This window comes from Ovis aries, chromosome 5, assembly GCF_016772045.2.
Source record: "Ovis aries strain OAR_USU_Benz2616 breed Rambouillet chromosome 5, ARS-UI_Ramb_v3.0, whole genome shotgun sequence".
NCBI classification, from domain to species: domain Eukaryota; kingdom Metazoa; phylum Chordata; class Mammalia; order Artiodactyla; family Bovidae; genus Ovis; species Ovis aries.
The window spans coordinates 47,239,034-47,251,906 of NC_056058.1; the positions used below are offsets into that span (position 1 = coordinate 47,239,034).

A 12,873-nucleotide genomic window follows, 5' to 3' on the forward strand; every position below is an offset into this window, starting at 1 on the left:
CAGCTTCTATACTCATTAAAAGGTAATTTTTGACTTGTGAATTAACATTTATTTAAAGAGCAGTATTTATTTAAAGAAGTTTAATCTATTTATCTCTAAATTAACCTTACAGAACAAAAATGTGGGCAACATATATGGCATAACCCCAAATCTCAGTTTTCTGTGTTTTCTTTATATCATGTCCACAAGCACCTTTAACTCTTTGGTTGTAAGTTAAGGTATAATTCTTATTAGAAAAGACAACAGAAAAATGGTAAGCAAGTATTGGGATCTTCAATAAGTCAGAGTCTCAAAGAAAGGTCCAAAATCCAGAAAAGTTCAGGAAAGCAGCTCCAAGTTAGCCAAACAGGTTTTCCATCATCCATAGGTTGGTTAGTTTTCATTCCAGACTATTTAAGTCTCTTCTTTTGTCTAACCAAATACTCAGCACCTACAGGGTCAAGGCAGATAGCAGCTATGAATCTTTATGGAGGTTTGAATGCAATTTTATTTCTTTCTCTGCAGAGATTCAACCATGTTTTTTTCTTTAAAGTATCAATAAGATGCTGCCCAAAAAACAAACCCTCAAATGTCTTCTGGCTACCATATCTTATCTTCTACAGATGGGACAATGTGCACATATATTAATACCAACATAGTGTCAAAAAATGGACAGTGACTCCAGCCTCAGGTGTTCATGTTTAGCCCTCTGACTTGAGGCTCTGGAAGTAGATGCACCCATTACTTCCTTATCTATCCCCAGGTCACTAAGAGCTCTTTACTGCTGCCTGCCTTCCTAGAGTATTTTACTTCACCATCTATTAAAGCTGGTTCCACAGAGGAGCAGTAACAATATCAACCCTTCAGGGCCTTGAATCACCTCTAAACATAAACTCTGGGAGAACAAGGTCATTTCAACATCACCCTTATTCTCACAAGACTTTCTAAAATCAGATTCTAGAAACTACACTCCTTTTTCTTGCAGCTCTCTACCTGCAGTACCTGAATCTGCTCCAAGACTTCTCGCTGCATCTCCATAGCCATATGGTATACGTGATGATCAGAGTCATTGTACATCACAGCATTTTGGAACATCAGCATCAGGTCCCGCTGGAACTGAGCCATGGTGCGAATCCGTCCCTTGGACAGATTCCTTTTCAGGCTAGTTAAGTCCATGGGTCTACAGGTGGCCAAGAGAAACCAGAGGAAATCAAACCTTCATGTGGAACATGTGGTGACCTAACATGCTTTCTTGAAAAACTAACCAGCTCTTAATGAAAAAACTAGTAAAGATAACAATCCCCATTAGATATAAAATAGCAATAGCAGCTAACATAACGACTGCTTACAATAAGTCGAGTGCTATACTAGGTATTTTCTATATTAACTCACTTAATCCTCTCAATAAACCTATATGGTAAGTACCATGATCACAATTGGCAATGAGAAAATTGAGATCTAAAGAAGTTAGGTACTTGCCCAAAGTCACACAACTTAGATTCTAATTCAGAAGCAGCCTGACTCCAGAGCCCAAACGACCAGCCATTACATTTTACAGTTGGTGGTATCAAAGTTGTAAAAAGCTCCAATTTGTCACATGGGAGTTATTGTCGGTTTACAATGTGTAGTCATACACTAGGTATTTAATCAACAGTTTTTACTATATAATCAAAATCTCAGAGTTCTTTCTCCTTTCATGAAGACAAAGTGAATATTAGGATAAATATTATATAATGGGACATAATAGAGAGTGGATGTATAAGAGAAGACACAGCAGAGTAGAAAGAGGACTGGGGAGGTAAGTGAGACTCCGGTTTAGTTTTCGCTCTGCTATTCACTTTTCATCACAGACAAGTGATGATCATCTCTGAGTCTTAGTTTTCCCATCTACAGAATTAAGGAGTCTGTCTCCAAAGGTTCTTTTATGATCTTTTATACATTGACACACTAGTTTATGATAGCATTTTAGATGAACCATGATATAAAAATCCAAAATACTGCAATCAACCAGTGTTTGTAAAATCCATTTGGATTACCATCTTTGCCTTGCATACTTGTAACTGCCTGAAGGAATACAGTTTTCTTTTCAAAGTTTTCCTCCAAAATAAGTGTCAAAAACTACCAAAGGCTAATGTAAGATTATAACAAAAGGATCATATTACTGAAAAGCCAATAATGAAAAAAAGCCTCTTTATCCTGTTGTTCCTTACATTCTCAAATAAAGACTGAGCTTATCATAACTTTATGAACTTATTCAGCTATAAAATATATCTTGAGCTTAAGTAATGTAAATGAAATAAGGAAATAATCTAACAGATGCAAAATAAAGTATGAAAAGACAGATATAAAAGCAACCAACCTTTCTTGACCCCTTTTCCACTGACCTTTTCACCACATCCTTGTATCCTGGGGCCTGCCTTTCTGACACAGGCTTCAGAAACGGACTGCTGAACCTGATAAAGGACAAATCCAGAGAGAATGAAGAAACTCTAGAAAGTCACCCTAAATGAGAAGAGTGGTTGTGAATTTCCAGAGTGGCTTGGAGTCCTACCTGTGACTGGCTATCATCTTCCAGACTGGCAGGAGAGTCTTCTTAAATAGCAAGTGATCCTGAACAGGATCACCATGGCATAGATCAGACCTACGGGATACAATAGGACAGAAAAGAAACAGTAATTTCACATATGGTGTTCTGGTCCCCCTAGATGAGCAATGACTTTTCCCCAACACATAGTGCCCCTAGCTAACATCTGAAGGAAATAACATCACAGGAATGAAAACATATTTAAGGCTTCCATAAAGGACCCTAGACTATAAGTATTCTCTACTGATCACTATTAGCAAATGAAGTTGTAACATTCTTATAAGCAACTGCCTGTGCCTTTTGCAATCTTGCACTTCAGCACCTATGACTCTAAACAACTGGTCTATGAGTGTAGTCTTTGTTTACTGATGTCTCCCAAGTTCCTGGCACATATTAAGTGCTCAAAGGAGTATTTGATACATGAATCTGGTCCTCTTTTTATACAGAAATATGTCACATTAATAAGTATTTCTCCCATGTTTCCATAGTGGGGGAAAAAACTTGGTTTCATATCCCAAGGAATTCTCTCAAACTTCACCTGAATGCTATACAATTTAAATATTTTTCTGTTTCATTTTCTTTTCTGTATAGTAACTTTAAAATACCAAGACAAAAGAAAGCAGGAGTGGCAATACTCATATCCGATAAAATAGACTTTAAAACAAAGGCTGTGAAAAGAGACAAAGAAGGCCACCACATAATGATCAAAGGAACAATCCAAGAAGATATAACAATTATAAATATATATGCACCCAATATAGGAGCACCACAATATGTAAGACAAATGCTAACAAGTATGAAAGGGAAATCAACAATAACACAATAATGATACATTAGATCAGTTAGACCTAATTGATATCTATAGGACATTTCACCCCAAAACAACGAATTTCACCTTTTTTCAAGTGCTCATGGAACCTTCTCCAGGATAGATCACATCCTGGGCCATAAATCTAAACTTGATAAATTCAAAAAATTGAAATCATTCCAAGCATCTTTTCTGACCATAATGCATTAAGATTAGATCTCAATTACAGGAGGAAAACTATTAAAAATTCTAACATATGGAGGTTGAACAACACACTTCTGAATAACCAACAAATCACAGAAGAAATCAAAAAGAAATCAAAATATGCATAGAAACTAATGAAAATGAAAACACAACAACCCAAAACCTGTGGGACACTATAAAAGCAGTGCTAAGAGGAAAGTTCATAGCAATACAGGCATACCTCAAGAAACAAGAAAAAGTCAAATAAACAACCTAACTCTACAACTAAAGCAACTAGAAAAGGAAGAGTTGGAGAACCCCAGAGTGAGTAGAAGGAAAGAAATCTTAAAAATTAGGGCAGAAATAAATGCAAAAGAAACAAAAGAGACCATAGCAAAAATCAACAAAGCCAAAAGCTGGTTCTTTGAAAGGATAAATAAAATTGACAAACCATTAGCCAGACTCATCAAGAAGCAAAGAGAAAAATCAAATCAATAAAATTAGAAATGAAAATGGAGAGATCACAACAGACAACACAGAAATACAAAGGATCATAAGAGACTACTATCAGCAGTTGTATGCCAATAAAATGGACAACGTGGAAGAAATGGACAAATTCTTAGAAAGTACAATTTTCCAAAACTGAACCAGGAAGAAATAGAAAATCTTAACAGACCCATCACAAGCACGGAAATTGATAATGTAATCAGAAATCTTCCAGCAAACAAAAGCCCAGGTCCAGATGGCTTCACAGCTGAATTCTACCAAAATTTCGAGAAGAGCTAACACCTATCCTCCTCAAACTCTTCCAGAAAATTGCAGAGGAAGGTAAACTTCCAAACTCATTCTATGAGGCCACCATCACCCTAATACCAAAACCTGACAAAGATGTCACAAAAAGAAAACTACAGGCCAATATCTCTGATGAACATAGATGCAAAAATCCTCAACAAAATTCTAGCAATCAGAATCCAACAACACATTAAAAAGATCATACACCATGACCAAGTGGGCTTTATCCCAGGGATGCAAGGATTCTTCAATATCCGCAAATCAATCAATGTAATTCACCACATTAACAAATTGAAAAATAAAAACCATATGATTATCTCAATAGATGCAGAGAAGGCCTTTGACAAAATTCAACATCCATTTATGATAAAAACTCTCCAGAAAGCAGGAATAGAAGGAACATACCTCAACATAATAAAAGCTATCTATGACAAACCCACAGCGAACATTATCCTCAATGGTGAAAATTGAAAGCATTTCCCTAAAGTCAGGAACAAGACAAGGGTGCCCACTTTCACCGCTACTATTCAACATAGTTCTGGAAGTTTTGGCCACAGCAATCAGAGCAGAAAAAGAAATAAAAGGAATCCAAATTGGAAAGAAGAAGTAAAACTCTCACTGTTTGCAGATGACATGATCCTCTACATGGAAAACCCTAAAGACTCCACCAGAAAATTACTAGAGCTCATCAATGAATATAGTAAAGTTGCAGGATATAAAATCAACACACAGAAATCCCTTGCATTCCTATACACGAATAATGAGAAAGTAGAAAAGAAATTAAGGAAACAATTCCATTCACCATTGCAACGAAAAGAATAAAATACTTAGGAATATATCTACCTAAAGAAACTAAAGACCTATATATAGAAAACTATAAAACACTGATGAAAGAAATCAAAGAGGACACTAATAGATGGAGAAATATACCATGTTCATGGATTGGAAGAATCAATATAGTGAAAATGAGTATACTACCCAAAGCAATTTACAAATTCAATGCAATCCCTATCAAGCTACCAGCCACATTTTTCACAGAACTAGAACAAATAATTTCAAGCTTTGTATGGAAATACAAAAACCTCGAATAGCCAAAGCAATCTTGAGAAAGAAGAATGGAACTGGAGGAATCAACTTGCCTGACTTCAGACTCTACTACAAAGCCACAGTCATCAAGACAGTATGGTACTGGCACAAAGACAGACATATAGATCAATGGAACAAAATAGAAAGCCCAGAGATAAATCCACACACATATGGACACCTTATCTTTGACAAAGGAGGCAAGAATATACAATGGAGTAAAGACAATCTCTTTAACAAGTGGTGCTGGGAAAACTGGTCAACCACTTGTAAAAGAATGAAACTAGATCACTTTCTAACACCGCACACAAAAATAAACTCAAAATGGATTAAAGATCTAAATGTAAGATCAGAAACTATAAAACTCCTAGAGGAGAACATAGGCAAAACACTCTCAGACATAAATCATAGCAGGATCCTCTATGATCCACCTCCCAGAATGCTGGAAATAAAAGCAAAAATAAACAAATGGGATCTAATTAAAATTAAAAGCTTCTGCACAACAAAGGAAAATATAAGCAAGGTGAAAAGACAGCCATCTGAATGGGAGAAAATAATAGCAAATGAAGCAACTGACAAACAACTAATCTCAAAAATATACAAGCAACTCCTGCAGCTCAACTCCAGAAAATAAACGACCCAATCAAAAATGGGCCAAAGAACTAAATAGACATTTCTCCAAAGAAGACATACGGATGGCTAACAAACACATGAAAAGATGCTCAACATCACTCATTATTAGAGAAATGCAAATCAAAACCACAATGAGGTACCACTTCACACCAGTCAGAATGGCTGCGATCCAAAATCTGCAAGCAATAAATGCTGGAGGGTGTGGAGAAAAGGGAACCCTCCTGCACTGTTGGTGGGAATGCAAACTAGTACAGCCACTATGGAGAACAGTGTGGAGATTCCTTAAAAATTGCAAATAGAACTACCTTATGACCCAGCAATCCCACTTCTGGGCATACACACCGAGGAAACCAGAATTGAAAGAGACACATGTACCCCAATGTTCATTGCAGCACTGTTTATAATAGCCAGGACATGGAAACAACCTAGATGTCCATCAGCAGATGAATGGATAAGAAAGCTGTGGTACATATACACAATGGAGTATTACTCAGCCGTTAAAAGAATTCATTTGAATCAGTTCTGATGAGATGGATGAAACTGGAGCCGATTATACAGAGTGAAGTAAGCCAGAAAGAAAAACACCAATACAGTATACTAACACATATATATGGAATTTAGGAAGATGGCAATGACGACCCTGTATGCAAGACAGGGAAAGAGACACAGATGTGTATAACGGACTTTTGGACACAGAGGGAGAGGGAGAGGGTGGGATGATTTGGGAGAATGACATTCTAACATGTATACTATCATGTGAATTGAATCGCCAGTCTATGTCTGACGCAGGATGCAGCATGCTTGGGGCTGGTGCATGGGGATGACCCAGAAAGATGTTATGGGGAGGGAGGTGGGAGGGGGTTCATGTTTGGGAATGCATGTAAGAATTAAAGATTTTAAAATGTAAAAAATTAAAAAAAAAAAATAAAAAAAATAAAAAATAAAATTTAAAAAAAAAAAAATACCAAGACAAATTCATTTCTCCTCATGGTCCTTCCTTCTCTGGGCTAAACTGCCTAATTTATTTAGTTTTTTCTTTAGAGGTACAACTGCTCGTTTTATTTCATTTTATAGTTTTCCCAGTTGGCAAGTTTTCTATTTACTCCAAAGTTAAATATCATGTTACACTTCATACTTTATACACTGCCTTATTCTGTCTAAACGGACTCTCTTCACACATAAGGTTTTACACCCTCGTTTTGCTTTATGTACCATACTGTGTGCATCCATTTGAACACAACTCATATTTCATCTTTCTCCAGTTTGAACAACTCCATATAACAATTCATTTTCATGATGCACTATCTCACTTGTATCTAAATTATATACCACAAAAATCAATTTATCCTTAAGCCCAGAACCCTACAAGAACAAGACATTTAAAGCCCAAAGCAAACCTCTTCCTTTGTTTCTGGTCAGTCAGCCAGAATAAACAATAAGTCCCTAGTTCTGATACAGTTTTGTTCATATATCCACAAAAGAGATATTAAGTTTCCATTATGTAAAATGTACTGCGATAAGCTCGATAACTTCATAATCAATCACCTTTGCAATATTTTAAGAAACAACCCCTTGCTTACCTTTATTTCCATCTATTTGGGAATGCATGCCAAGCAACTACAAGTAAAATTGTGGGAGTAAAAAGGACCTGCAGACTTAACAGTGGTACTCCAAAAGTTCTACTTTACCCCGAGAGTCAGTACAGACTAAGGAAGAAGCCAGAAGAGAGGGACCAAGGGAATGCCTATCTTCCAAAGTAGTTTTAAGCTTCCACAATGACAACACTGAACTCAAATACCTGTTTCCCCTTAAGCTATCTAGTCAAGAAGACTCAATTACTAGTATCTACAGCTTTCTAATAAAGATTTTATGTTTAACCTAAATTCTAAGATAAGAGTGTGGAGTTTGCATTTCAAGATGCTGACATGTCATGAGAAAAAACGTCCCAGATTAGCGATTTCCTGTTTGGGGGATAGTCATCACATGCCATCTGCTCATACTTACAAAGGCAATTACAGAAAAGCAAAGGAAGTAATTCTTCAACATCTAAGTTTTTAGCTGTATTCTATTTGTGTAACAAAAATTTGAAATCTACTATTTACAAGAATATATATGCATGGTTCAGTGGTAGACCTTAGGCTAAAATAATTATTGGTTTGCCTTACCACAGATAATGTGGATGGATCTACGATGTAGTGAAGAAGAAAAAACAGTTCGTGCTATCTTCTCTCAATACATAGACACCAGACTAGGCCCAGAAGAGGAACTATTTGTTACTAAAACTAGAAATACCTTGTTTTTCTGATTTAAAAAGAAATTCACTTCACTGAAAAAAAATTAACATTCTAAAATGTGCTCTGTGGCCTTAGAGTTATTTATGCTAAAAAAAAATTATAAACAATTTCCCAAGACCTGTGATAAAAAGTAACAAGGGACATAATATCTTAGAAATACTTTTTAACTTCAAGTTAATAAGAGATGTTTTAGTATTTTTAAAAGTACAGTTTATATATTAGACTTGAGTGACAAGCTGACTCATCAATATTTCCTGAATAAACAGAGACAAGCATTACTTATGAAAGAGATTCTTAATGTTGATGAAACAGTCCTATTTTATAAGGTGAAAGCATAGAGACTACTATTTATATAGTAGAATTGTATTTAATTCTATTTCTAGTGTTTTCCAACTCTAATTCTATTTTTCAAATTACAAAAGTAATCAATGCTCATGGCAACAAATTCAAATAGGCATAAAGACAAGTAAAAGTATGAATCCTAACAATCTTGGATAAAAATCTATACTTACAGCTTTGAGGAGGTAGCACGACTGAAAAGGATATCCACCAGAGGAGTCTCCTGGGCGCTGCAGCCATCATCACACTCACCTGAAGAACGCTGGTCCTCCATTTCTGACACATACCCTTCACCCTGGTCCTCCTCTTTGGATTCTTGCTGAACTCCCCCCTGGGAATGCCAAGAAACAAAGCAAAGTTTAGAAAGGTATTTACTATCTTCAAGGTAATTTTTCTTTCATGGGGTAAAAGAAGGCTGATCTTAAGGTAAGAAGAGGTCAGTTAAATAAAGTTATAGAATAAGTTAGAAAAAGGTGGTTTAGCTAGACCTAATGCAATGGAGAACTCTTAGAGAACTCTGACTCTATAGCCCCCCAAGAAATGAAAAAGCAATATACTCAAGTCTAGATGCTGTTTTCTTTTAAAACTGTCATTACTTGTTGCCCTGGAGCTAACCACTCTAGCTGCTCAGATTATATTAATGATAATGGCATTCTTTTACTGACGGCTTACTATGAGCCAGGTACTGTGCTAAGTGCTGCACATGAATTATTCATCTAATCCTCACAGCACATCTGAGACAGAACACTATTACTTCATTTCAGCAGAGAAAACTGAGGTTCTAAAATATTCACTAACATGCCTAAGCCTACATAGCTGATGCTAAAACCACGATTTAAGACCCAAGTAATTGAACTCTGGAGTCAGCCTATGTGCTCTAAACATTCTGCTCTGGCTGTCTGTGCACAGGATCGATCAGAGAGCTGGTTTAAGTTATTCACTTATACCTCTTTGCTCTCTACAGATTGTTCCTGAAGTGCTGAAATATCTGAGGGAGGTGGAGTCACCTCTGGCCTTCCATTTTCTCCCAGTGATGACTTCTCAGCGACTAAGTGGTCTTCCTTGGCTGAAAGTTCTTCAGGTTCTCTGTTGGGCTCCCCCTTTCCTTCAGTAGCTTCAATTTCCCTTGCCTCTTGTCTGGTACCAGATGAAGGGCAGCAGCCTTCACTTGATTCTTTGCTGCTAATGCACAACGGCTCCATTAAATAAGCTACCTGCAACCACAGTTTATTGTCAGATGTATAAGAACATCAGTGGAAATGATCATCTACATATTAATAATGCCACATCATTATGCTGCCACTGCGACTAAGTCTGAAATGGTAGGGTTAATTGATTCATTCAGTCTTTTTAAATTTGTCAAATATCTTATATACATAGGCACTGGGCTAGTTGGTAGGGACTTAACAGTAAACAAGATAGACAGGATTCTTGCCTCAAGAAGCTTAAGTTCTAATTTTCCCATCCCAAGTGTCAACTCTAATCAACTGGTAATGACTATCTAAAAAACTGCTGAAAACTCTGCCACAAACTAGATTTTTACTGATCTTGACCTAGGTTCTCCTAAATGTGTATAGTTGCCACATAAACTCTCTGTCCAGTTCTGTTTATTCCTGGTCCTCAGCCCTTAACCAGGGAAATAAAAACACTGCGAAATACTGCCCAGAAGTCTTAACATTATAAACTTAAAGGGGAGTCTGGGCAAGTGTCACCTCACGTGAGTATGAAAGAATGAATTGCAAGGCTCCTCCTAAGACAGTCCTACATACAGAAATTCCTATGATTCAGGCTCATAATGACTGGGCTCTTAGAACATTGTCAAAAAGTACATTATCTGGGACATGTTTTTTATCAGCACCAAGTGCAGGAGACATAGCAATCAGCTCAATTCCTGCCAACATAGACCTTATATTTTGGTAAATATACAGAGTGGTAGAAATATGTATGGGTAAGCATTCTCTTAGGAAGCTGAGACTTCCACCTTTGGAAATAATGGCTCCCCATTACCTCAGAAAGAAAGAGGAGGTTCTGGCGGCTGACTTGCTCTGCCTCTTCCTGAGATTCCTCACTGCCTCCGTCCCTCACAAGCAGCTCACTAGCTTCTCTCCCTGGGCTGCTTTCCTCTAGTTCCTCAGCCCCTGGCTTCTCAGTTTCCCTCCAGCTGCCCAGATCAAGATCAAAACTGGAGTCCCATGAGCTGAAGAGGGACCTGCAGTCATTGCTCAACTCAGAGTCATTGGGATAGTCTTGTTCAGAATCCAACCAACCCCAGTCATGCCCCATCTGTAAATAAATACACAGAAAAAAAAAATGCATTACATACACTCAAATCAGTATTTCTATGGCATTTCCATCTCCCAACTTTGGTAGAAAAGTAACGGGTCAGAAATTTTTTTCTACTCCTCATTAGGAAGAGTAATATCTAGCTGAAGGGAGACATCAGGAGAAAAAAGTGATCTGTTATTGGGAATAAAGAAAAAGCCCTATGTCAAACAGTGCAATACAAATACTACCCAGAAAGTATTTGTTCTTAAGACTTCCTCATACTCTGAAAGAAGAGAAAAAACTGGAGCATAGCTAGCTGAACTCCTCTATCCCAAATCACCTTAAACTCAATTGCAAGGCAACAAATCAGAAGCACATGGGGTATTTTCCTCAGCATTATAGACATTTTTAACCTATCAGCCATTAAATCCTCAAAGCATGTTTTACAATTACCTGCAGCATCCTTCTAGTGATATTCAGCTTTCACTTCTCAGAAAGAGAACTGCAACATCAAGTTTTTAAAATAGCTTTCCTTGCTTTCATTACACTGCACTCCTGGTTTTCTTACCACTTTGTGCTCTCCCTTTACAACTTTCTATGTTCTTGTTTGGGCCTCTGCTTCCTTACTGTGTCTTAAAAAAAAAAAAAGAAGAAGAAATGTAGCTATTTTGAGATTTCATCTTTATTAAGGTGGCTTCCAAATCTCTCCACTTTTACTTTTTGTATGCATTCTTGCCTCATTTCTCCATGTACCCAAAGGCTGATTCCCTTCAGGTGCCCTACCATCTCCTTCAACTCTTCTAAAACACTAAAATCACTTTTCTGAACATCTCACAAACCACCTGAAAGTCGTTCAATTGTGTCTGACTCTTTGTGAGCCCATGGACTATACAGTCCATGAATTCTTCAGGCCAGTATACTGGAGTGGGTAGCCTATCTCTTTCTCCAGGGGATCTTCCTGACCCAGGAATTGAACCATGGTCTCCTATATTGCAGGCAGATTCTCTACCAACTGAGCTATCAAGGAAGGCCCCCCACCCTGCAACCATTTGCTCTCCCGAAATTCCTTATGCCTACCATCACTATTTCCTTAGTCCAGTCTTGAGTCTTTCTTCTTTTACATTCATTAAACAAGTCCACTTCCCAATTTTCTTTCACAGTAATTTTTCTCACTGCCCATCCTTTATTCCTGAATAAATGTAATAGCCTCCTGGTCAGTTTCTCTATTTTTAATCCAACCTGCTCTGAACAAATAGTCTCCCTATTTAATGCTTTACAATAGATACCTCAAATATAAATTTCTCAGTCTGTCAAAGTCCTCCATATATCAAGCGCAATTTTGTCCCTTTATCCTGGTTCCTGTAATTCACTATTCCTTAATACAATCCTGTCTTCTTCTTATTCCCACCTCAGATGCCTCTACCTTAATTTAGCTTGCTTAAGCTTATGAATCACATTCTCTACCAACCCAAAACCTGTGTCCTTTAATGGACCTCCTCCTCCACAAACTTCTCCAACTTTTAGGACTTATATCACATACATGTTTGTATATTGCTTTGGAAATATACTGTAATTAAAGTTTTCTAACTCCTGGATTGACTGAACTTTCTATCACTCACCAAGATGTGTATCTTCTATGTCCTTAGCATTCTAACCAGCTTTATATTTTTATTTAAGCCAAAAGAAGATCTATGATTTCCAATCATAAAGTTCCGTATCTTTCTCAAGAATGCTCAAAATACTAGATATACCCTATGAACCTCCAACTGTTTTTAATAAAAAGCTCACAAATACTTCATTTCACTGATCTAATTTTTATTTAGGAACTAAAGTTGGAATAAACTCAGGTGATAAATTTGATTACTGAGTTAAATCTTCAAATAGTAATGTTATGAATTCTAAAATATACAAGA

At 36.9% G+C, this 12,873-nt stretch overlaps 1 protein-coding gene across 4 annotated transcripts; it reads right to left on the minus strand.

The window, feature by feature from the left end:
• Nucleotides 1–26: 26 nt before the first annotated feature.
• On the minus strand, nt 27–12,440 carry LOC121819719 (bromodomain-containing protein 8-like). Of its 4 annotated transcripts, XM_060415811.1 has the most exons (8): nt 11,414–12,440; nt 10,703–10,978; nt 9,643–9,909; nt 8,869–9,026; nt 2,531–2,620; nt 2,364–2,432; nt 982–1,159; nt 27–430 (listed from the first exon to the last, which is right to left on the minus strand). In XM_060415811.1, the coding sequence occupies exons 1-8, from the start codon at nt 11,420–11,422 to the stop codon at nt 380–382; spliced, it is 1,098 nt and encodes a 365-aa protein (XP_060271794.1). In that variant the 5' UTR covers nt 11,423–12,440; the 3' UTR covers nt 27–379. The 4 variants fall into 4 exon arrangements, with proteins under 4 accessions (XP_060271794.1, XP_060271795.1, XP_042106862.1 ...); XM_060415812.1 differs by having other exon boundaries at nt 9,703–9,909; nt 10,703–12,440; XM_042250928.2 differs by having other exon boundaries at nt 10,703–12,440.
• Nucleotides 12,441–12,873: the final 433 nt, after the last annotated feature.

Excerpts from the sequence above, each read along its gene's own strand:
- LOC121819719 (XM_042250928.2), bottom strand. The coding sequence starts at position 11,011 with ATGCATTTTTTTTTTCTGTGTATTTATTTACAGATGGGGCATGACTGG. Across the intron at positions 2,621-8,868 it reads CGTGCTACCTCCTCAAAGCT|GTCTGATCTATGCCATGGTG; the intron begins GTAAGTATAGAT and ends TGTATCCCGTAG. Across the intron at positions 1,160-2,363 it reads TACAAGGATGTGGTGAAAAG|ACCCATGGACTTAACTAGCC; the intron begins GTCAGTGGAAAA and ends GGCCACCTGTAG.